Source organism: Canis lupus, chromosome 11 (genome assembly GCF_011100685.1).
Source record: "Canis lupus familiaris isolate Mischka breed German Shepherd chromosome 11, alternate assembly UU_Cfam_GSD_1.0, whole genome shotgun sequence".
In the NCBI taxonomy this organism is placed as follows: domain Eukaryota; kingdom Metazoa; phylum Chordata; class Mammalia; order Carnivora; family Canidae; genus Canis; species Canis lupus.
The window spans coordinates 66,470,480-66,493,385 of record NC_049232.1 but is presented as its reverse complement, the minus strand read 5'-3'; the positions used below and the strand labels follow the sequence as shown (position 1 = coordinate 66,493,385).

At 37.9% G+C, this 22,906-nt stretch overlaps 1 protein-coding gene across 7 annotated transcripts in view; it reads left to right on the top strand.

The window, feature by feature from the left end:
- The window catches only part of ECPAS (Ecm29 proteasome adaptor and scaffold), a 98,784-nt gene that overhangs the window by 20,083 nt on the left and 55,795 nt on the right, over nt 1-22,906 (top strand). For 6 of the 7 annotated variants that reach the window (XM_038553093.1, XM_038553098.1, XM_038553097.1 and 3 more), the window contains 6 exons: nt 5,308-5,438; nt 10,582-10,698; nt 12,160-12,278; nt 13,553-13,702; nt 16,901-17,069; nt 19,704-19,843. In XM_038553093.1, the coding sequence (XP_038409021.1) occupies nt 5,308-5,438; nt 10,582-10,698; nt 12,160-12,278; nt 13,553-13,702; nt 16,901-17,069; nt 19,704-19,843 (826 nt within the window). Of the gene's footprint in view, nt 1-5,307; nt 5,439-10,576; nt 10,699-12,159; nt 12,279-13,552; nt 13,703-16,900; nt 17,070-19,703; nt 19,844-22,906 lie in introns of those variants that run through there. The other variant, XM_038553099.1, reaches the window with a different exon arrangement.

Below are 22,906 nucleotides of genomic sequence, written 5' to 3'. Positions count from 1 at the left end.
TATATAAAAGCTCTTACAAGTCAGCAATTCAAAAGAATAATGAGTAATTTGCTGAAGAAGATATTTCAAAGAACCAATAAATATTTAAGAAAATACTTTACCTCAGTGATAGGTATAAAGTAAGACAACAGTGTGATCCCTTTTCATCTATCATATTCAGCTAAGATTGATTGCTTACAATCTTTATAAAATTGATTACTCAGAGTAGGAGTGGGTATGGGGAAATTGCTACTTACATACACTGCTGGTGGTATGAATTAGCATAGACTTTTCTTTTTTTAATTAAGTTTTTAATTTTAACTCCAGTATAGTTAACATACGGTATTATACTGATTTCAGGTATACAGTATAGTGATTCAACACTCTGTACATTATTCAGTAGCACAGACTTTTTGAGGTATTTTTCCAAAATCTGTTAAACTTGATGACACACCTACCCTTTGACTCAGCAGTTCCATTTCTAGGGTTTTAACTTACAGAAACCCATGTAAGTGCACGGGTGCATGGATAAGAATGTTCTTTGAATGCTTTGAAGCATTGTTTGTGGTACTATAAAACTAGTAATAACAGGAATAGAGGATTAGGATAGACAAAGTTTCCAGGTAGCCATTAACGATTGGATTTTTATTTAGTACTATGGGAATATATTTAAGATTTTATATGTACCCAGACATTTTAGTGTTCTTTATTTGGTATTTAAAACCTGACCTGAATGGATATGTGGTTCTTTATAATCTTTGATTGTCCCACTTAGTGTGTGTGTCCATATGTTTTATTACAGAAATAGGAATGTATTTGATTACAGGTACTACTCTAGAACCAATTGGATGGATAGGGTTATTTGAAATACACAGTATATACACCATGTTATCATTCTAAAATTTAAAACGTCCTGAGACATATATTGCTCCAAAGGTTTCCGATAAAGGATTTGTGTTCAAAGGAAAAAAGAAAGGCAAACTGTAAAATACTCTATGTCATATTCCAGTTTTTAGGTTAAAATAATGTTAGTTTTATGAATAGGAAATCATTGCTCAGAATATATTCTCCACATATAACAGTAATTGAGGTTATTGCAATGTCTTTTTTCGTAAGTGAAAATAACTTGATAAGAGTTTGTATACAATAAAGGTCAGAATTGTAGAGAGGATGAAACTTGCTTCTGGGGCAGCCCCGGTGGCTCAGTGGTTTAGTGCCGCCTGCAGCCCAGGGTGTGATCCTGGGGACCCTGATCGAGTCCCACATCAGGCTCCTTGCATGGAGCCTGCTTCTCCTTCTGCCTGTGTCTCTGCTTCTCTCTCTTCTCTCTGTGTGTTCTCATGAATAAATAAATGAAATCTTTATAAAAAAAAAAAAAGAAACTTGCTTCTGACTCTGAAGTAGTGTTTGTCATCACAACAGTATCTGGAGGATCTCACTTCCTACAACTAAAAACGGAGTCTGTGTGAAAGATGAATTTGAGTGTTGGATTTTTTTTGAATTTTCAGAACTTTTGGTTACAGTCCTTTTTCTGACTATACACTTTTGGGGTCCTAGGCCTAATTTGCCTTGTCACTTTGATGAGGTTGTTTCCTGGGTTGGGTAAGGGCATAGAGTTCAGATTTAGATTATTTTTTTAAAAGACTTTATTTATTTATTCATGAGAGACACAGAGAGAGAGAGGCAGAGACACACAGGCAGAGGGAGAAGTAGGTTTCCTGCGGGGAGCCCAACACGGGCCCTGACCCCGGGATCCCAGGATCATGTGCTGAGCTGAAGGCAGACACTCAACTGCTGAGCCGCCCAGGCATCCCAGATTCTTTTTTTTAAGATTTTATTTATTATTTCTAGAGAGAGCAAGAGCTTAAGTGGGGGTGGGGTGGGGGAGGCAGAGGGAGAAGCAGACTCCCCGCTGAGGAGGGAGGCAGTAAGTAGGGCTCAATCCCAGAACCCATGAGCTCATGACCTGAATTGAAGGCAGCCACTTAACTGACTGAGCCACCCAGGCACCCCAGAGTTGAGATTCTTTCTGTGCCTCTAAAAAACAGGATTCAGGGACCATACTTGGCTAAATCTTTACTTTTTATTTTGTTAGCTTTGACAGGTTGATAAATTTAGCACTTGATTATATCAGCACTTATTTACATTTCTTTTCATAAAGCTTGAACATGATTAATTACCTTTTATTTAAAATATGATGTGTATCTAAAGATGGCATTAGAGTGTTACACTGATCCTCAAAGAGTGTAGCAAGCTTGAACTCTTCCTCAGGTACAATTGATTTGTTTTGGAGGGACCGCACCTGATGTTTGGTGCCCTTTTGGCATTCCCATATTCCCATCATAAATAATTTTATTGGATTTAGAATGCTACATTTTCTTTTCTAGAGAGTGAGAAAGTTTAGCACTATACTGGGGATACATGGGAAGAAACCAAATGGTTGTATGAAAAATGAAAGAGACATGCTTCACTTGGTTTTTTAAGCCTTTAGTACAAATTCTTTAGGTCAGTTTGTTATGAAGAATTTAACTTTCTGCTGTCTTCCACAGAACAATTCTTCCGTAGTTTCTTTTCTTTCCCCTAAAGATTTTATTATTTTTTATTTGAGAGAGAATGAGCAGTGGGGTGGGGTAGAGGGAGAGAGAAAGAGAGAGGGAGAGAGAAGTAGACTCCCACTGAGCAGGAAGCCCAATGCAGAGTTCAATCCCAGGACCCAGAGATCAGGACCTGAGCCCAAGGCCAGTGCTTAACCAACTGAGCCACCCAGGCGCCCCCTTCCATAGTGTCTGTAGCTAAAATCTCTGGGCAGTTTTTACTGCCGAAGATCTGTGAGGCACTAGGGCAGAGCCTCCTGTAACTGGCACAGATGTTGTGGATTGATTTCCTAGCGACCACGTAGAATCATCTGGTCTGCTAATCTCACAGCCATCCTGCCTGCCTTTCCTCTTCCTCCTCCTTTTCTTCATTATTAATTTTAAAAGCTAAACTTTATTTGGATTTCACCACTTTTTCCCATTAATGTCCTCTTTTTGTTCCAGAATCCAACCCAGGGCACCATGCTGCGGTTAGTTGTCCGGTTTCCCCATCTCTTCTGGTCTGTGACAGTTTCTTAGCCTTTCCTTGTTTTTCATGATCTTGAAAGTCTTGAACGGTACTGGCTGAGTATCCTGTAGAAGGTCTTCCAATTTGGGTTTTTCTAGTTGTTTTACTGATAATTAGATAGGGGGTGTGGGGCTTTATGAAAAAACACCACAGAGGTGCAGTGCCCTTCTTGTCACATCCTATCAGGGATCGTGATATCCATGTGACATCAGTCATGGTGTTAGCTTTGATCACCTGGTTAAGAAATAGTATTTATCAAATGTCTCCAATGTAGGGTTAACATTTTCCTCTCTTTATCTTTGGAGGCAAGTCACTAAATCTAGTCTACTTTCTTTAAGAGGGTGGAGGTAGAAATGAAGCTGTACCTCCAGCAGGGGGAGGTATCTACATATATTATTTGAAATTTTTTTATAAGAAAATGTTTTTCCCCAGGGAATTTAATCATTTAATCAGTTATTTACATCAGCATGGATTCATGTAGATATATTGTATACTTTGGGTTATAATTCAATTCTGCGTTATTTATTTTCTCCTTCAGATTATTCTGGTCTTGTCCACGTTGAGACTCTTTCAGGTGGCTCCTGTAGACCTTTGACATGTTCCAGGCCCCATTTTCTTTTAGCATTACCAGATCCTTCAGATTCATCTTGCTTATTTTCGTTGCCCCAGCTCCAGAATCAGTCATTTTTTTCAAGTCAGTACCATTGGAGAATGGTATTTCAAAACCAAGATTTGGGTGCAGGGTGTGCTTGTTGCTACCAGAATGTCTTGCCTCTATGTTCTCGCAGTGTGTGTGTGTGTGTGTGTGTGTGTGTTTGTGTGTGTGTGTGTGTGTGTGTGTATGTGCGCGTGTGCCTATGTGTGTCTTTAAAAAATTATGGAAAATTTCTTTTTTTTTTTTTTTTTTTGAAAATTTCAAGCATACACAGAAGTATAAATTCTTTGTATCTAACATGCAGCTTGAATATCCATTGGTGGCCAATCTTAGTTTCATTTATACGGCCTCTTCCCATTCCTCACCCTTCTGCACCTGACTATTATTTTTTATGAGGACCGACATGAGTCTCCTTATTTACTTATATTAAAAAATAAAAATTGTACATATTTAAGGTGTACAGTGTGATGATTTGATATACATGTACATGTGGGATTATTACTGTAGTCAAGCTAATTAACATATCTTCTCACATAGTTACCTTTTGTGTGTGTGGTGAGAACATCCAAAATTTACTCTCTTAGCTAATTTCTAGTACACTTTTGGTTATTTCAAGTAAATCCAGGAACCGAATTATTTCACCTTTAGATATTTCAGATATTTCAGTCTTGATCTCTGAAAAATAAAGACTCTCTTAAATAAAATTTTAAATTGAGGTATAACTGGATAGAAAGTATGAAAGTGTAGAGCTTGATGAATTTTTATCAAGATATATATCTCTGTAACCATCACCCAGAACAAGATACAGGTCCTATCTAGCCCCCTAGAAGTCTTCTTAATCACCAGTGATAATCACCTTTAAAAACAAACATAAACCACAATACCATTATTATACCTAAAAAATTAACAGTAATTCCTTAAAAGAAAATGCCCAGTTGTTTGCAATTGGTAGGTTCCCCTGTCACTACCCCTCCCGTCCCTCATAATGTCCTGGTTACTTGTTCTGTACTTTGTCACAGTCGGGGTTTTACAGAGAACATCATGGTGGTGGTGGTGAACATGTTTCTCTCATAGCGGCTTTCTTGGTTGAGACTGGTCTCTCACATTTTGCTTAGGTAATCCCAGTATGGTTAGTGGGCAGTGGTTCTGTCTTTGGAGAAACTTCTTCAGTAGGATGGCTTCACCAAGTATATATTGTCCCTGGTGTCTGATTAAAGTTCTCTTTCCTCTGCTAGCTAGATCTAGATTTCTTCCAAAACTTTGTATTCTTTTCAGTATACAAATCCTTTGGAAGAAAGAAATAGCTGTATGTAGGAGAGAATTTTGATATTCTTGGCTTTCTTTTCCTCTCTTCTAGGGGCTAATTGACCAGGACAGTTGTAAGAAAGTATAGTTAGCTAGTAAACCTTTTTAGTGTTGTTACCTAGTGTGTCAGAGTCATCTGCCTACAGGGCTAGTTGTGGTTAATCATGACAGATCTGCAGTACAGAAAAAGGATTATGCTATAAAAATACTTAGTTTTGGTTGTGTTTGATTTGTTAAGTTCTTCTTTTTTTCTTCTTATATTATAGATCAGCTTGAACGGGTCTTTTTACGACTTGGCCATGCTGAAACAGATGAACAGTTACAGAATATTATATCTAAATTCCTTCCTCCTGTTTTGCTCAAGCTGTCCAGCACCCAAGAAGGAGTACGCAAAAAGGTAAGCATGTTGGGACAGTTGAGGGAATTAAATGGTGAGAGTAAATGGATATATATATTATGAAGTGAGTTTTCTCTTCTCATTATTGAAATCTAGGTTTATGTTCTCATTATGGCCTTTCAAAATGGAGAGTAAGTCTGGGACCAGCTTACATGATTTAAAAGTAGCTTTTGTATGCTTAGCACAGCTGCATTTAGTACCAACTGTACACTTGGCATCAGTGCCAGATGATATAATTGAGATAATTATTCTGAATATGTGGAGGCTTGATCTAAAATCCACGCCCTTGATTCCAGTGTGAAAGTCAGGTGGTAATGGAGCAAAATTATTCTTTAGCATTAGATGACTGTGAATACAACCTTCATTAAAATTAAGCAAAATATATATATATTTTAAAGCAAGATATTGTACAGCTCCTGTCTTAGGATTTTGTAAAGTACTGTCACCAAAAGTTAGATAACTGTCACATCAAGATCGATCCTTCTTTTTCCTTTTTCCTTTTTCCTTTCCTTTCCGATTTTGTTTATTTGAGAGAGAGAGAGCACAAGTGGAGAGGAAGGACAGAGAGAGAGGGACAAGCAGACTCCCTGCTGAGCAGGGAGGGTTCTATCTCAGGACTCTGGGATCATGACCTGAGCCGAAGGCACATGCTTAACTGAATGAGCCACTCAGGCGCCCCAGGATCTTTCCTTTCCCTTTCCTTTTCTTTGGATTTTATTTTTGAGTAATTTCTACAACCACTCTGGGGCTCGAACTTAGAATCCTGACAAGAGTTGTGTGCTTTACCAACTGAGCCAGCTAGGCACTCCTCAAGATTTTCTTTTTAATCTAAATGTTCTACAGGGAACATTTGTCCCCTTCATTTTTAAAATCGTTCATTAGTCTTCTGGTATATTTATACTAGACCTTCAGGTCTTAGAGCTGTCATCATGTTTCATCCCTTGGGCCACCCTGATTGATTGACAATGGCTCCTTGGAGGTCTGCCCTGAGAGGGATTCTGAGGCCCAATTTGGGTTCATTGGACAAAAAACATCCTTAAGAATGTGTGTTATGTTTGCAGGAAGAGACAGGACATTCTTGTCCGGTATTTGACATGCCTGTTGTTAACACTGCCTTGCTGAATACATATGTATTTGATCTTGTCATTGTCCTATTTAAAACTCTTCTGTGGCCTTCCATTACCCTCAGGAGAGCAAGGTATAATAAAGAGCCGTGTTGGTTTCTGGTTACTTATTTAGCTTCTTCAGTCTCATCACTCGTTTGGCAAATACTGAATGCTTTCTACTGTATTCCAGGTGTTAGGGACAGTGCTTTCTACTATATTTGCCAGGTGTTAGGGATACGCTGGTGAATGAAAGAAACATCTAGTTGGGAAGACTGGTATTAAAGAAATCAGGCAAATAGTATCCAGATATAAATTGTAATAAATGCCAAGATAGAAAACAATTCTATGAAAGAATATATTTGAGGACTTGCTTTAAACTGAATGTGGGGCATAAGGAAGGCGTCTGTGGTGTGTAGGAACTAGCCAGATAGAGACATGCAGAGACCATAGAAGACACAGAAGGCCCCATGCAGATGTTTTGAGTTGGAACAGCTGGTGACGCCTTCACGGAGCTGAAGGGCAGACGTGCACCCAGTGATAGGAGTGATAGGTCAGACATTGGGCAGAAGAAACAGGGATTCCAGTGGGCAGCTATTTGAAAGCTCACATGTAAATAATTTCAAGATGTGAAATTTTGTGATTGATGAAAATTTGCATTGATTTTCAGTTGTGTAATTTTGGGTTCCTAACTATCAATGTCATGATGTACATTAGATTTAACCAAGATATCCCTCAAGGTAGCTGGTGATTTGTGGATAAATTGAGTGAAAGAAATAAAAGTTTCAGATTTCTCATGACATATCATTAGAGTACATTTGCTGTTTTAAGGAAAATGAGGTTTGTTATGTATAATTCTACTTTATAGCCAACTTTAAATTTAGGCTGTCATTAGAATAGCTAAAAATTAAAGACTGACCATACCAAGTACTAACAAGGTTGGACTGGAACTCTCACAGACTGCTGGTTAGGAGTGTAAATTAGCATAATCACTTTGGAAAACTTCTTGGAAATACTCTAAAGTGTATCATATGCGTACTCCATGACGAAGCACATCCAGTCCTGAGTTTATATAAAACAAATACTGTATATGTGTGCACTAAAAGCCTACCTAAGAATGTTCATAGCAGCATTATTGGTAATAGCCCAAACTGGAAATAATCTCATCATGTCTGTCAGTAGGAGAGTGGATAAATTGTGGTATTTTCTTACTAGAGCAGTGAAAGTGAACTGCCAGCTATGAGCAACAACATGGATGAATCTCAGTTATGTCGAGGAAAATGTTCAGATATAAGTTACAAAAATTTAAACATGGTGTTCGAAGTCAGGATAGTAGTTACTTTGGCAAAGAAATATAGAGAGTTGGGGGGGGGCATGAGGTGCAGGGCTTTTGTGGTTCTAGTGTATTTACTTTATGAAAATTTATTGAGCCATACACTCTGAATTGTGCACTTTAGCTATGTGTTATACTTTCAATTCAAAAAGCTTATTAATGAATAAATGAATATAAATGCATGAGTATTAAGAACTGGTATGGACAAGATACTATATACCCAAGGCTAGTGATTCTGTAGTTTACTGATAGGTTAATAGTTACCTAGTTGTCCATGGAGGAGGTTGGTTCAGTTGAAAAAAAATTTTTTTAAGATTTTATTTATTTATGAGAGACATAGAGAGGCAGAGACACAGGCAGAGGGAGAAGCAGGCTCCATGTAGGGAGCCTGACATGGGACTTCTTGATCCTAGGACACTCCAGGATCATGCACTGGGCTGAAGGGAGGCGTAGGTGTTCAACTGCTGAACCACCCAGGCATCCCAAGTTGAAAAAATTTTTTTATATTTATGGGTTTATAGAGGGTTTCAGAAGGTGGATAACCAAACTTAGGAAATTAATATTTAATATAATATTGTTCGAAGAAAACTAAGTCATTAATTTATTTAAAGTAAAAAAAAAAGATTAAAAAAAAGTATATGACTATGAGCATGATTGTTTTATTAGTAATGATTTCCCACTGAGTCCTTCCAGGACTCAGCCTCGATTAGATAGTCAGAAGAGGACTGTTTCCTTGAGCCTCGTTCCTCCTCATTCTTTCCCTGTCAGTCAGCTGGATCTTAGGTCTGGACAGTGAGGAAGTTGAGATGAAAATATGTGTGTAAGTTTTAATGCAAGTTTCTAGGTCTCTGTAAGGTATCAGTGGTTCCGAGAATGTCTCATGGTGACAGACAGACACTTCAGATGAATTGAACTCAACTATCAGTGTTGGAAAGGTTTAAAGGATGGGCTCTGGAGTCAGATCTTGGCTATGCTACCTAGTGGCTCAGTGTCCTCGGACAGGTTACTTCAGTTCTCTGGGCCTCTGTTTCCTTACCTATGAAATGGGAATGCCGTTCTACCTCTCTGGTTGTTGTGAGAATCAGATAGGAAATACAGAATGCTATGCAGAAGTGTGTTCTGCACAGAAACTGTTGATAAATGTCAGCAATTTCATTATGATTCATTAAACAGACAGATTATAGATTTGTTATTCTTAAAATTCACATTTCATTATTGTTCTAGGTTCATTTGAACTTCTGTTGTCAGAAATTGTCTTACAACTTACTTTCTTTATTTTTTAAAGATTTATGTATGTATTTTAGAGAGACCGAGAGACCTTGAGCATACATGTGAGTGGGGGGAGGGGCAAAGGGAAAGGGATGAGAGGAGTCCTGGCTGAGGGCAGAGCCCCACATGGGGCTTAATCCCATGGCCCTGAGATCATGACCTGAGCAGAAATCAAGAGTCGGACGCTTAACCAGCTGAGCCACCTGGGCGCCCCACTACAACTCTCTTTAGTACTTGCTTTGAGGGTAGAGTGTACATTTCGGAAATGATGGAAAATAGTGTAGACCTGGCCCTCCAGAGCAGATACCTCAAATCTGAGTCTTTCTCAGGTGAGGCTTTCTACAAATGTTATTTTTCAGTGCTCCATTTCTTCTCTTTGAGCAAGATAATCTCACTCTTAGAGTAAGAGCGGGGCCATCTGACATAAGCCTCTGGATTTTGCTTTCCACCCACAGGAATTACTGACTTGCAGATCTCTCTTTCTGTTCTCTCTTCCCACTTGAAAGACAGGAAGCTTGTTATTACTTAAAGCGCTTTAGTAGAATCAGATGATCTTCAGCATAAAGTAAAACTTCTCTAGCATTTTACCTGCGTCCTTTTGTAACCTGGGCCCTGCTGTTATCTCTTATCACTCTGCGTGTCAATCACATGCAGTATGTCACGTTAGAACTCATTCCTTCTTGTAACCGATTCTCTGCTTGGAAATTCATCTGGTTGTCAGGATTTAGTGTTCCTGTCACTTCCTAAGTCCTCCTTGATCTGGCAGTCTTTCTGTTCTGGAAACCCACAGAGTCTTGCATGTTTCCCTTTCTGTTGCGTTCACAGTGTACCTTAGCCTGTTTGGGCTGCTGTAACAGAAGGCCACAGACTGGGTGACTTAATAAACAGCATTTGATTTCTGTAGTTTCGGAGGCTGGGAGTCCAAGGTCAGGGTGCCAGCACGTTGGATTCCTAGTGGGGGGACCTTCCTGGTTGCTTGAGGGGAGCCTTCTTGCTGCTTTCTCACAAGAGGAAGAGAGACAGGACTCTGATCCTGTCATCCCCTTACTAGGACATCAATCTCATCATGGGGGCTCTACTCCCATGATGTTAGCCAAAGCTAAGTACCTCCTAAAGCCATCAAACTGGAGGTTAGGGCTTCAACAGATGAGTTTTGGGGAGACACAAACATTCCACCTGTGGCCCGGTGTGCTGCAGTTGTTTATTCACAGGGGCTCTGGGGGCTGTGCCTCAGTATAAGCTCATACGGGATCCTGGCTTTGGGGAACACAGCATTTTGGAGTAAGACCCTGATTTTTTAAATTCCCTTTCTGGGATGTCACATTTATGTCCTTGAAAAGCACAAAGTAGCCGCTACTTATCACATTAAGTCACAGTTGAGAAATGAATTTATTTTAAAGGTATCAATAATTTCAGTGCATATCTTTTTGTATCTTAGGTAATGGAACTGCTGGTCCATCTGAATAAGCGTATAAAAAGCCGCCCCAAGATACAGCTCCCGGTAGAGACACTACTGGTTCAATACCAGGACCCTGCTGCAGTTTCCTTTGTCACAGTGAGTGTTCTTTTGGACTACTTTCTGACTTACAGTGAGTTTTCTCTCCTAACATTTATTAGATGTCATCAATACATGGGCAAGTTTAGGATTTCACTTTAGACTAATTCTAAATGAAACATGAGAGGTTTTTCTTCAAATGACACACTGTTTTTCCACTGAAGTGGTAGGAGCAGGATATAAGGCATGCGTTTCTGCTGGGCAAAGGAAGGTTGGTGAAATGACTTGTCAGGTATGCAGATCTACAAAGGAGTGATTTGATTCTTAGTCAAAGGTTGTATGAGGAGAGAGAAGAAAGGGTTGTGCAGCATAGGCATGGATAAGCAATAATAGAAGAAGGAAAAGAAAGGGTAAGTGGCAAGGATAGGAAGCTGAATTTTAAAATCTGTTAAAATTTCTATCTGTTTCTCATATATTTAGAAAGATATCCTTTTTAAAAGTGAAGTAAACTGAGGCTGGTAAGAAATGTTCCCATTGAATTGTCGTGTTCATGAAAAATAAATGTATAAAGATGTTGATGCCGTGTGAAGTCAGATGATCTTTTTGTGGCCCTAGCATTGAGGCTGAATCTATCGAGTTCTGACATCTGGATTCCAAACCTTTGGAGCCACCTACTGGTCCAGACATCTTTCTTTGCCTACTCTGGACATATAGCTAGCTTCATTACAGACGTTCCTTTCTTCAAGCAAATAGAAACATTGTGTGTCAGTAAAACTGCCAAATAGAATGTCTTCCAAACAATAACCTTATGAAGGCTGTTCTAAAGTGAAGAGTCCTTCAGAAAAGCAAATCTTTATCTTATGCATAGATCTGGATATACATTTATGAGTTTGCTTAAAATGCAGTGTTCATATGGATTCTAGGGATACAAACATACCTACAGCACTCAGTTTCCCTTGGTTCATCGTCCATTGGTCAGTTATCAGTGAGGAACCAGAGTGCTGCCTTGTACCAAGGTGGCTGTAGTGACTGACCAGTTGGGAAACAGCGGCCAAGGCTTTCACAGGGGTCTCCCCTTTGCTTGAAAGGATTAATGCAACATGCCGGGAGCTCTGGTGCTAACATGTGGTATATAGGTGCAGATAGGCCAAATGCTTGCTTTTTCTTCTCAGTGAAAATTGCGTATTTGCATGCTTTATCCTCCCCCCAACTTTGAGGCATAATTGACAAAATTGTATGTATTTAAAATGAAAAAACATGATGCTTGATACATGTGTGAGTGCTTCAGATTAGGTCGTGCTCCCTTACATGAGCACATCTTAAAGCAAGCATTTTTAGTAAGTAGGGCTAGCATTCTTCCTGAGATGTAATAGTTGATCAAGCTGTAATAAACATGTGATAAGCATACGGAGAGAGAAGGTGATTTCTTTGCTATAACTCCCTGAGTTATCAACCTTGTGTTTTCATTGAAATCCTAGAACATTTCCTTCACACTCACTTGCTTTTCTCTCATTGCATTAGAATTTTACGATAATTTATGTTAAGATGGGCTATCCTCGCCTACCAGTGGAAAAACAATGTGAACTGGCCCCTACGCTTCTTACTGCCATGGAAGGGAAGCCTCAGCCACAGCAGGATAGGTATGGTTTCCTCAGTTATCTTATCTCCCACCTGCATGAGTCAACAGCTACCTTTCATAAATAGAGTCACACATTTGGTTTTACTTGGGCCAGTGTGAAGGCTTGAGCTCTTTCAGCTGACAAATGATTGAAAAAAAAATTTTTTTTTTTTTAAGATTTTATTTATCTATTCATGAGAGAGAGAGAGAGAGAGAGAGAGAGGCAGAGACACAGGCAGAGGGAGAAGCAGGCTCCATGCAGGGAGCCTGACGTGGGACTGGATCCCGGGTCTCCAGGATCACGCCCTGGCGCTAAACCACTGAGCCACCCAGGCTGCCCTGATTGAATTTTTTGTGTTACCTCAACATTACTGTTTTGGTAATTATCAAATTTCTTGATGTGAGCATATTGAAAAGTATGCAGAACTAACAACATGTTTCTCAGTCTAGATGCATTTATTTTGCCAATTCTTTTGAAGAAGCTAATTTCATGTGATTGCACAAATTAGTTATAAAGTGCTTTTCATCAAAACATTTCTATCTTGGAGTATATGAAGTTTTAGAGCAGTTTTCTTAAAGGAACAGATCACTTGTTTCTATTAATATGGGAATTGGAGAGGTGAAAAGATTTGCATAACACTCTTAGTTTCAGATTTGGCTCTAAGTACTGTAGTGTAGCTTGGTCAGCATCATCAGGAAGAGCGCAGAAACTGTGGAGGCAAAGTGGAGTTAAATGATGGTTTACTTTGCCTTTTAGAGCACATGTATTTTTAAAAGAGAGACTGTAATATGGATATTTACAAATAAATTAAACAGTACAAGCACTCTTTGAAGTTTTCATGTGTAATGAAAGAAGGAATTTCTGTTATATAAGTTCACACGTTGGAAATTTTCATATTCAAAATAGTACCATTATCGGTTTTTAATTTCTTTAGATTTAGAATAACTTTTTAAATTAACTGTAGAAAAGAAAAAAATTATTGAAGGAACATATTATAAGTTGAACTATACCTAAAGTTTAATAGAAAATCTCTTTTGGTAACTTTAGATACTAACACTGAGGGCATATTATAAACATTTTTTCCCAGTGTTTTTGGTGATGACCCAGATTGGTAAAATGGCAAAGAAACAAAGCTAGGCCAGCTCCTAAATTAGGACTTTGTAAGTTGGTGGTTTTGAAAGTGCAGGGCCCTTACACTTGCCACTTTTTGTTAGTGATTTTTGTTTTGTCTGTTATGTGCATGTATAAAAGACTTATTTTTAAAGTAGTTGCAATAAATGTAATTGTTTTTTCAGCTTAATGCATCTTTTAATACCAACCCTTTTTCACATGAAATACCCTGTTGAATCATCAAAATCAGCTTCTCCGTTTAATCTTGCTGAGAAACCAAAGACTGTGCAGCTGCTTTTGGACTTCATGCTAGATGTCCTTCTGATGCCTTATGGGTAGGTTAAAAAAGAAAAACATAGCAACCTTGTTATTAACTGCTTTCACTATGTAGGGTTAAGTACTATTTTAAATGGTTCAGCTTTCACTTGAAAATGTCTGTGTCTCAGGTTTTCATTTTTGCTGTAGCCCTGACCTCTTCTAAACCCCAGCCTCACCACTTGTTGACCTTATAGGTGTGGAGCTGCTTTAGGATTTCAGACTCAATCTGTCCCAGCTGAAATCAGTCTTTCCCCATAAAAATAGTTCCTTTTCTTTAATTGCTGTCAGTGCTGCGATGGTTCTCTTAGCCTCGTTGGTGTGCAGTTAAAAAATGCCTCCAGCCCTCCTTTTTCTTGTTGCTAATACCAGCCCCCTGATACCCCCTCCCTGCTAACTGACTCGTCCCAGAACCACTCTCACCACTGCCCACTGCGGGCTAGCTTCATTTCTGCTCAGCTCTCTTCATGACTTTCTCACCAGCTGCTTTTCTCTAAAACTCTATTCCTGCCAAAGGGATCCCTGACTTTATTTTTTATTTTTGTAAAGATGATTTATTTGAGAGAGAGAGAGCCTACTCATGCTTGAGTGGGAGAGAGGGGTAGAGGGAGAGGGACAGACAGACTCCTCTAGGGGGTGGGGCTCCATCTCATGACCCTGAGATTAGGACTTGAGCAGAAATTGCTAGGGATCCCTGATTTTTAAAACACACATCTTACCAGATCATACCTTTAAAATCCTTGGGGTATTATTTTCCAGTCGTTATATACATGGATGCAGTTCATGTATTCTCTTGTGTCCTTGCCTTTCATGTTTTAAGAGAATACAGTTCTCTGCTTAGAATGCCCATCAGAAAAGAAGGGAAGAAAGAAAGAAAACAACAGCCAGAACAACCACTTTGTAAAAGCATCTCAGACTAGCTTATAGGTGTCAGGTGTGTGTGTCTCTGTCATAAATTTCCTGTCCTGGGCAGAGGATGCTATTTTCCGGGTCCTTTTTACACTAACCATACAGCTGTATTGCCATGTTTTTTTTTTTTTTTTTTTTAAAGATTTTATTTATTTATTTATGAGAGACAGAGAGGGAGAGAGAGAGAAAGGGGGAGAAAGGGAGAGAGGCAGAGTCACAGGCAAAGGGAAAAGCAGGCTCCATGCAGAAGCTGGACGTGGGACTCGATCCCGGGACTCTAGGATCACACCTCGGGCTGAAGGCAGGTGCTAAACCACTGAGCCACCCAGGAATCCCCTCGTGTTGTGTTTGTATCGTATTGCTGACAAGTCCATCTTCCCTAATATACTTGGGGACTCCTTGAAGTCAGAGCTCTGGTCCCTTCAGTGGCCCAGGTTGTGATCTGCTTCTAGGCTACTGATTTTCTAGGTGGTTTTGCTTGAAGAGATATTTATCTAAAATGCTGCTTTCATTATGTTTCTTCCCTAGTCATAAGTGTACTATGTACTATAAGCTTAGCGTGTGGAGCCTCATATCCTCTGTACCCCCATCCAGACACAGGAGGGCTCATGGTGTATAATTTCTTTGCTTTCCGGTTTGCTCCCCTTCTACCTCTAGTGTGGTGGTTTTATTTTCCAGACCTTAAAACACTTCCACTACCTCTACCTGTTCACTTCTAGTACCTGTCATATCATTTCTTATTTCTTGGTAGTTTCTTTGTCATGTGATAACATGTCAAAGCTGTCATATGGGTTGCTCTTATCCCAACCTGCTCCAGATGGCAGAGACTCAATCTTACACTTCCTGGTATTCTTCTGTCTCGTGCTTAGAATGGTGTTTTGCATAATGTTAGCTGTTCAGTAATTACTGATTCATTTACTTACTGCCACCAGTCTTGGTTTAACTGAGAAATAAATGAAAACCTCCTTTTTATAGTTGTTAAATCAGGAGGCAGCCAGAATTGGCAGGTGATGATGGCTTTGGTAAATAAACTTTGAAATCCAAATTTAACTTAGGCACACAATGTCCTCAATCCAGTTTTTCTTAACAAATCCAAATTTAACTTAGGCATATAATGTATTCAATCCAGTTTTTCTTACAGTGGGAATTTGCCTTGTTTTTATAAAAATATTAAAATGATTCCTTAACACGTTTTTTTAAAAATAGACTTAGGATTGAATGGATATAGCATATAAGTAATGTGGAATAATTTACTATACCATCAGGATCTAATAAGTGTTTTAATTTTTATTATAGCAGATATCTCATTTTAACATCCAGTCTGATAATTCATCAGCATAGAAATTTATTAGGGTTTGAAGGGACTTGAATTAAAAACTTTTTCAAAGTTTTCCTTTTGTAGATGAGAAATACCAGTTAACTGAATCAAAACAAATTTACCAGAAATCTTATTTTTAATCCATAGAAGCTAAAAATGAAAATAGAATGGTAAATTAATAAACAAGTGGCTGCAAAGGGCATACAATGAGAAAATCTAATTGTTATGGCTTTTCCTCTTCTAGTACTTTTGAATATTTTTTCCTTTTGGGGGCATTTTGTGCTTGTGTAGTAAGTGGTTTGGAGGTTTCAGTGGATTTTCTAATGCAGGGATATAAGGAGAACTAAAGGTGAATTACAACTTAACAGAAATGGGAATGACTAAAAATGTTCTGTGCTTCAGGTACAGAATAATGTTTGTTTTTTTTTTAAATCCTTCTTATCATCAACTAACCGTTCTCTGTATCTGTCAACCCAAAACTCAAAATGCAGTAGGTCCATAGTAGCTCTTGAAAAGTTGTTTATAAATTGAAAGCAAAATATATTTTTTTAAAAGATTGTATTTATTCATGAGGGACACACACACACAGAGAAGCAGACACAGGCAGAGGGAGAAGCAGGCTCCATGCAGGGAGCCCAATGTGGGACTCAATCCTGGTTCTCCAGGATCACGCCCTGGGCCGAAGGCAGGTGCTAAACTGCTGAGCCACCCAGGGATTCCCGAAAGCAAAATATTTATATTCATTGTTGGTAACTGTAATAGTTCATTTGTAACCAAGTTGAACAGATGGACTGTTACGGTTAATTTGCCAAAGGTGTAAATGCCTTTTTTTAGATACCTTCTGAATTTTTCTTTATGGTGAAATTTTAATTTCAGGTATTCTAGAAAAATTCTCTGGGGGGGAAAGTATACGATTGAATATATTAAATGTGCATGTACATGTTTATGTAGGTGTTTTAATAAGGAGATTAAATGTCTCTTTCCTTTTCAGATATGTGTTAAATGAATCCCAGAGTCGCCAAAATTCATCTTCAGGACAGGGTTCTTCTTCAAATAGTGGGGGAGGTTCTGGAATACCACAACCTCCCCCAGGAATGAGTTTTTATGCAGCTAAGCGAGTTATTGGTGATAACCCGTGGACACCTGAACAATTGGAACAGGTATCACTTCTTGTTCATAATGGAACTTCACCCCACATGCTCGCCCCTAGGAGGTCCATGGAAGCATGTGTAACATAATTCCCATGCCTTCAGTCTCTCTAAAGAAACATCTTGGCAAGGACTGATGACCTAATGTGCTCTCTTCAGTGTGTCAGTTTTTTGGTACAGCCCCAGAGAAAGGGAGGAGTGGGAAGTGCTCTTTAGTTTTTCCACCATTACGTACATAGTTCAAGGGTGAAATACAGCCCACTTAGAAACTGAGTATGTTTAACTTCTTTCATTTTAGCTTTTAATTCTGGGTTTAATAGTCACCCGGGCTATTTTGGTACAGTTAAAATGCAGTTTATCTTAGATGGTTCAGCTTTTTAGGCCTGTGTATTTTATGTAAAGTGAAGAACTCCTATACTCACATGTGACAATATGGGAGAAAAGCATGACTCCCTTTTCTCTTTCTTCCTGGGAATTGAAAAATTGGCATTAAGCATTTTATTCTGAATTTAAACAGGACACAGATGTTCTCTGAGCAGCTTTTATAAAAGACTGGTGCTCTCCAGAGAAGTTGCCTCAGTGTGTCTGTGTCACCAGGCACCTCAGGGAAGAACAGATGAGCTCAGTATGTAATTATTTTGGAATTCAAGCAACGTGGGTCAGTCTTCCAGTCCTCCCTTTCTCTCTCCGTGGCAGTTTAAATGATTGGATATTTTTTCTTTTTGGGAATGTAAGTGACTGCTGATCAAAAAAAGTGTTCCCCAGCAGAGGGAAAAGGCAGGTGGGGCATTGCAGCCACTCACAGATTTACAGAATGATTTGTTCAGTGAGGGTTATGCTTGATTAGATTTATATTTTATAGATTTTTTTTTCCTCCCTCTTCAAACCATGATATAAGTAAGAAAGGTAAATGGTGGTAGCAGCTTCTCTTTATTGAGTTTGAGCTATGTGGCCGGTACTATGCTGAGCACGTGGAATACAATTGTCTTGTTTAATCCTTAAAACAACCTAAACCCAGCTGAGATAAGAGAAATCGTTTCATTTTGTAAAAGGAACTGAGGTTTTGAGATGTATCACCATCTCACTTCAAGTGCTAGGCTTTGAATTTAGGTCTCCTGAGGACTAAAGCTCTACGTGCTAGAGAATAATTGTTAATATGAAATTATAGTCTTGTGTTGGTAATTATTTGCTAATTTTCAAGGGCCTATCCGTGTTTTTTGTCAGTTTTATAATCTAGTGTGGAAATGAACTATTTAGTTTCTAGGATGGAATAAAATAGTTTTTATTTAAATAAAATGGTTTTTATTTTTTTCTCATGACAAAATGATAATATAAAGATTCAAGTAGTACAAAACACCACAAAGAGAATGAAAAATGACCTGGAATCCTGCCACCCTAGTGTGTCATTGTACAGCCTACTGTGTGTGTGTGTCTGTGTGTATATATATATATGCAAGTACAGTTTTACATGATACATTTTAATGCATTTTTATATATTGTACACTTTATATATTGTACATTGTACCCTTACCTACATTTACATATAATACAGTATTTGTGGTTTACTTTTTTCATTTAACAATATATAAGGTTTTTTTAAAAAAATCATCTTTTTAAATGTTTTATATAAAATTATGTGTAAACCACATAAGATTTTAACTTGTCTCTTGATGGACATTAGCATTGTTTTTTGTTTTCTTTGCACTTTTTTTTTGTTTATATCTTTATGTAGTTAATGTCCATAACTGTATTTCTGTGGCTTCAGTAAATGTTTGCGTCTTTTCTATTGTAGCTCTTGCGACAAGTAAGTTGTGTTGACCAAGGGAGGATAGACAAGCATTTTATGATCTGTTTATATACCTTTTTAAATTGCATCTGTTGTCATTTAATAATTATAAATTCAGTCTTGACTCATATACATAAGAACTATTATGTAATTGTTTTTTAAAGATAAAGGTAGTTTTCAGATATATTTGCCCTAGAGTTCTTTGTTGTGAAATTCATAGTGCTTTCACATCCCGTGAAGTTCTAATTAGAATCCCTCTTCAGTCTGTGTTTCATTTCAGCCATTCAGTTAGATTGAATACTGTTTGATTAAAATTTCACTTGCCTTGACTGGAGTGTGTCTAACATCCTATTGTTTTCAGTCTGTAAGAATGTTGAGGACAGAATGAACATGTTAACAATAGGGTGAACCTCTGTGGAATGTGGTTTAGTTTTTTTTTGAACTGTCAGAACAGTCCATGAACTACTCTGTTCATAATGTACCACACTCCTACCTTTAGGCTCCAAATTTGGACTTCATTTCAAGGCTTTATCATTCCAGAGAGACTGTAACCTAAGTAGGAAGGCTGGGTGTCATAATGGTCTTTGAGTTGGAGAGACTTGGCTTTGAATCTTGTTTTCATCACTTACTATGTGTCTGAGTCTCTTAAGCCATGCCTCAGTTTCCTTGTAAGAAGAATAAGTATAATCTTACTGATGTCCTAGACTGTGAGGGTTAAATGAAATCATGAATGTACATTACATACAGTTCCTGGCACATTTAAGCCTAAACAGGAGCTGCTCCTGTTGCTACTGTTAATGTTTGGTTGGTGGTATTTGTTTCTTTGATTACAGTTTTTCCCTTCCTTCCTTTATCTGCAGTGCAAACTGGGGATAGTGAAATTCATAGAAGCTGAACAGGTGCCTGAACTCGAAGCTGTTCTCCACCTGGTGATTGCTTCTAGTGACACACGCCACAGTGTAGCAACAGCAGCGGACCTAGAATTGAAAAGCAAGCAAAGGTAAACTACATCCCTTTTCACCTTTAAAAAATAAAAAGAAGCTATATATATATACCCTTTTCACCTTTAAAAAATAAAAAGAGGCTATATTTCTAGATGCTCACTTGACACATATTTATCCTTTCAGGATTTTCTGTAATGAGACATTCAATTTCTGAGATTATGAAATGTACCTAATTTGTAATAAAGACAGTTTGCTTATTAGGAGCAGGATTCTGTGTTAGACAAAGAAGAAAAGCTGTTTGGAGAAGCAGTTTTAAACTTGAATGGATTAGAACAATTACCATAAGAAGTGAGACCTTTGTCGGCAAGGTAAATGGACTTAAAGAACTAATGTTAAGAAGAATGCCCAAACCCAGAGATGGTTCATTTTTTATTTTCCCTCTTAGTTAAAAGGTTTAAGATTGTTTTTAATAAAGGATATGTAGGTTTCAAGACTAATATGGTAAAAATCAGGTCCCATGAAAAGAGGTGCTGAATAATCTTATGTCACACAGGAGGAAAATACAAATTCTAATAGGCTCAGAGAAAATATTTTGTGCGAGCAATAAAATCAATACAAAATGAAACACTGGTGTACCAATTTGTACCTATTGGTAAATAAAATTGTGTAACAGTTGAAACTCCATTTAAGTTTCTATTGAAACTGCTATTTTTATAGTCTGTTGATTGGCATTACAAACATAATTTTTGGAAGGCACTTTGCAGTATGTAATGAATCACAAAAATATTTATAATCTTTTATGTAAATCTTCTGGGAATTCATCCTAAGACAGTCATTCAAAGAAGAAAAAGGTTTTATATAGAAACATGTTATAGATTTACTCATTATACCTTTTCCTGTAATTTTAAGAAAAATGGAAACAAATTCAAATTTCCATTATTATATGGAAATGGTAGTAAATTAACTATGTGTCTCTATATGGAATATTATATATCTGCCAAAATAATTATGAAAGTTATAAAGCAACATGTAAATTATCCCCAAGTAATGGCAAATGAACACATCAGAATACAAAATAATATGTGTATTGATTTAAAACATGAGATGTGTGAAGCCTGAGAAACAGCATGAGAAGTTGAAGTTACCTGGTTGAAAAAAATCCCAATTATGGAATAGTTATGTTCTTCATTTGTTTTAATGCTTAATGTAGTAACATGCTGAGAGGCAGTGGAGTGCATATATTGCATTTTTCCTCTTCAAGGAAACCAATAAAGGGGGTGGAACCAAGTAAGGAAGTTAAGTTCGTTGTGTCTTTAGTTGTGTGGTTACATGTCAGTAAGCAGACAGCACGGTGTGGTGGCAGCTGGGATTGGTGTACCATTGTAGGTCAGGTGAGGCAGCCTAGAGGAGGACTGAGTTGTTATGGAATTAATTCTGGTCATGCCCCTCGCTGGTGGAGTTTGGAAGACTCTTGTAATCTGCCAGGGCTTACACTCTGTGGAATAAGGACTAGAATGTACTTTAACATTTCCCTCAGGTCTAAAATTCCTTCATGCTGCTTATCACTGCATCCTCCTGGTATCCCTTTCAAAGAATTTATGTGGATTTGGAGTATCAAAAAAATCTTTCTTTAAAACTTCTCATTGTGTTTGAGCTGGCCCCACTCTTTACACCATGTAGTGCATTGGATTGTTGGAAATGTAAATATGGTGCAGCAGTATTCCAAATCGTTTTGATTTTGTCTGTTAAAACAAGTGTACATTTTTTTCATATAAAGAGTGTAACATTGTTAAGAGGTAAAGAGTAAGTTGAGAACAACATGTAGATATTTTCCGCTTTTGTTAAAAGAAAAATCCTGAAGTCTCTTTTCAAGTGATGCTTCTCTTTATTGATCTACTTACCTGCTATACCATCCACCTATTTTACATGCATAAGAAAGAAGACTAGGAAAAGATACACCAAAGTTAGTGGTTACTGAAAAGGAATAGAGAAGGGGGTATGGTACAGATTATAAATTTCTATACATTTCTGAATTTACACAACAAACATGTAATCAAAAAAACTAGAAAGCTAGCAAGAGGAAAAGTAGAAGACGGTGAAAATTATCCTTATTAGTTTTTAGTTGTTTTTACTATTAAGTTTTCCTTTGTTTTACTGAAATGTGTATATGTTGTCAATAATCTCTACACCCGACATATTTATAGAAGAGAAACAAAGATAGAGCTTGAGGATTAGTTAGTAGCAGTCATCTGAGAAAAGTGAGTAATAACTAAAATAGAATCATGGAATGAACATCTTTGAGAATAGTGGAATTGTGGATATCTGAGGAAGAGGCAGATTGTTAAACTATGAAAGGAAGATGGATTAGAAACACTGTCAAAGCAGCATCATAAATTGTGTTTGCACAGATAGAGCATAGCTTGAAGCAGAACCAATGTCAAAAGGCAGAAGATAGGATGGTGAAATCTCACTGATTGAGTGAAACGCAGGATTGCTGTGTTGCTAGGTTTTTAAAATGACTGGGAGGGGCTGCTGGAGAGAGAGGCTGGGTGCCAATCATCAGTCAGTGCTGTATTCTGATTTACCTGACAGTGGGGCCCAAGTAGGAGCAAGTCTCAGTGACTAATGGCATCATGCCTGCTGTGTAGAATTAGGTGATAAAGCTGCAAATCTGTGTTGGCAGATAAGGAAGAGAGGGAGGTTGGGGATCATAGTGACACAATGTAAGAGAAATGGGATGTGCTGCCAGCTTCTTAGGGCTGTGACTTTAATGAATAAATTTTTTTTTTTTTTGGTCACTTTATCACTGTTGAATTTCCAACTAGTTAAACAGAAGAATGATGCTTGCCTCAGTTCTCTCTGAACAAGTGTACTATAGCTCTGCCCTGTCAGAGCTGCTCCAAGGCATTGGCATTGAGAGTGAATTATAATCCAGTTTTTTTGTGTGGTGGCAACTTAGGGCATAGATGTAATGATCTATTGAATCAGGGTGGGATAAGTGACTTCCTGTATTTCTGTTTAAAAACTAACTTTGATCTAACTTATAACTTAATCCCTTTCCTTCTCTTCTACAATGTCAGTTGCCCAGTTCATTTGTGTATTTCTTCTAACATTTTCCT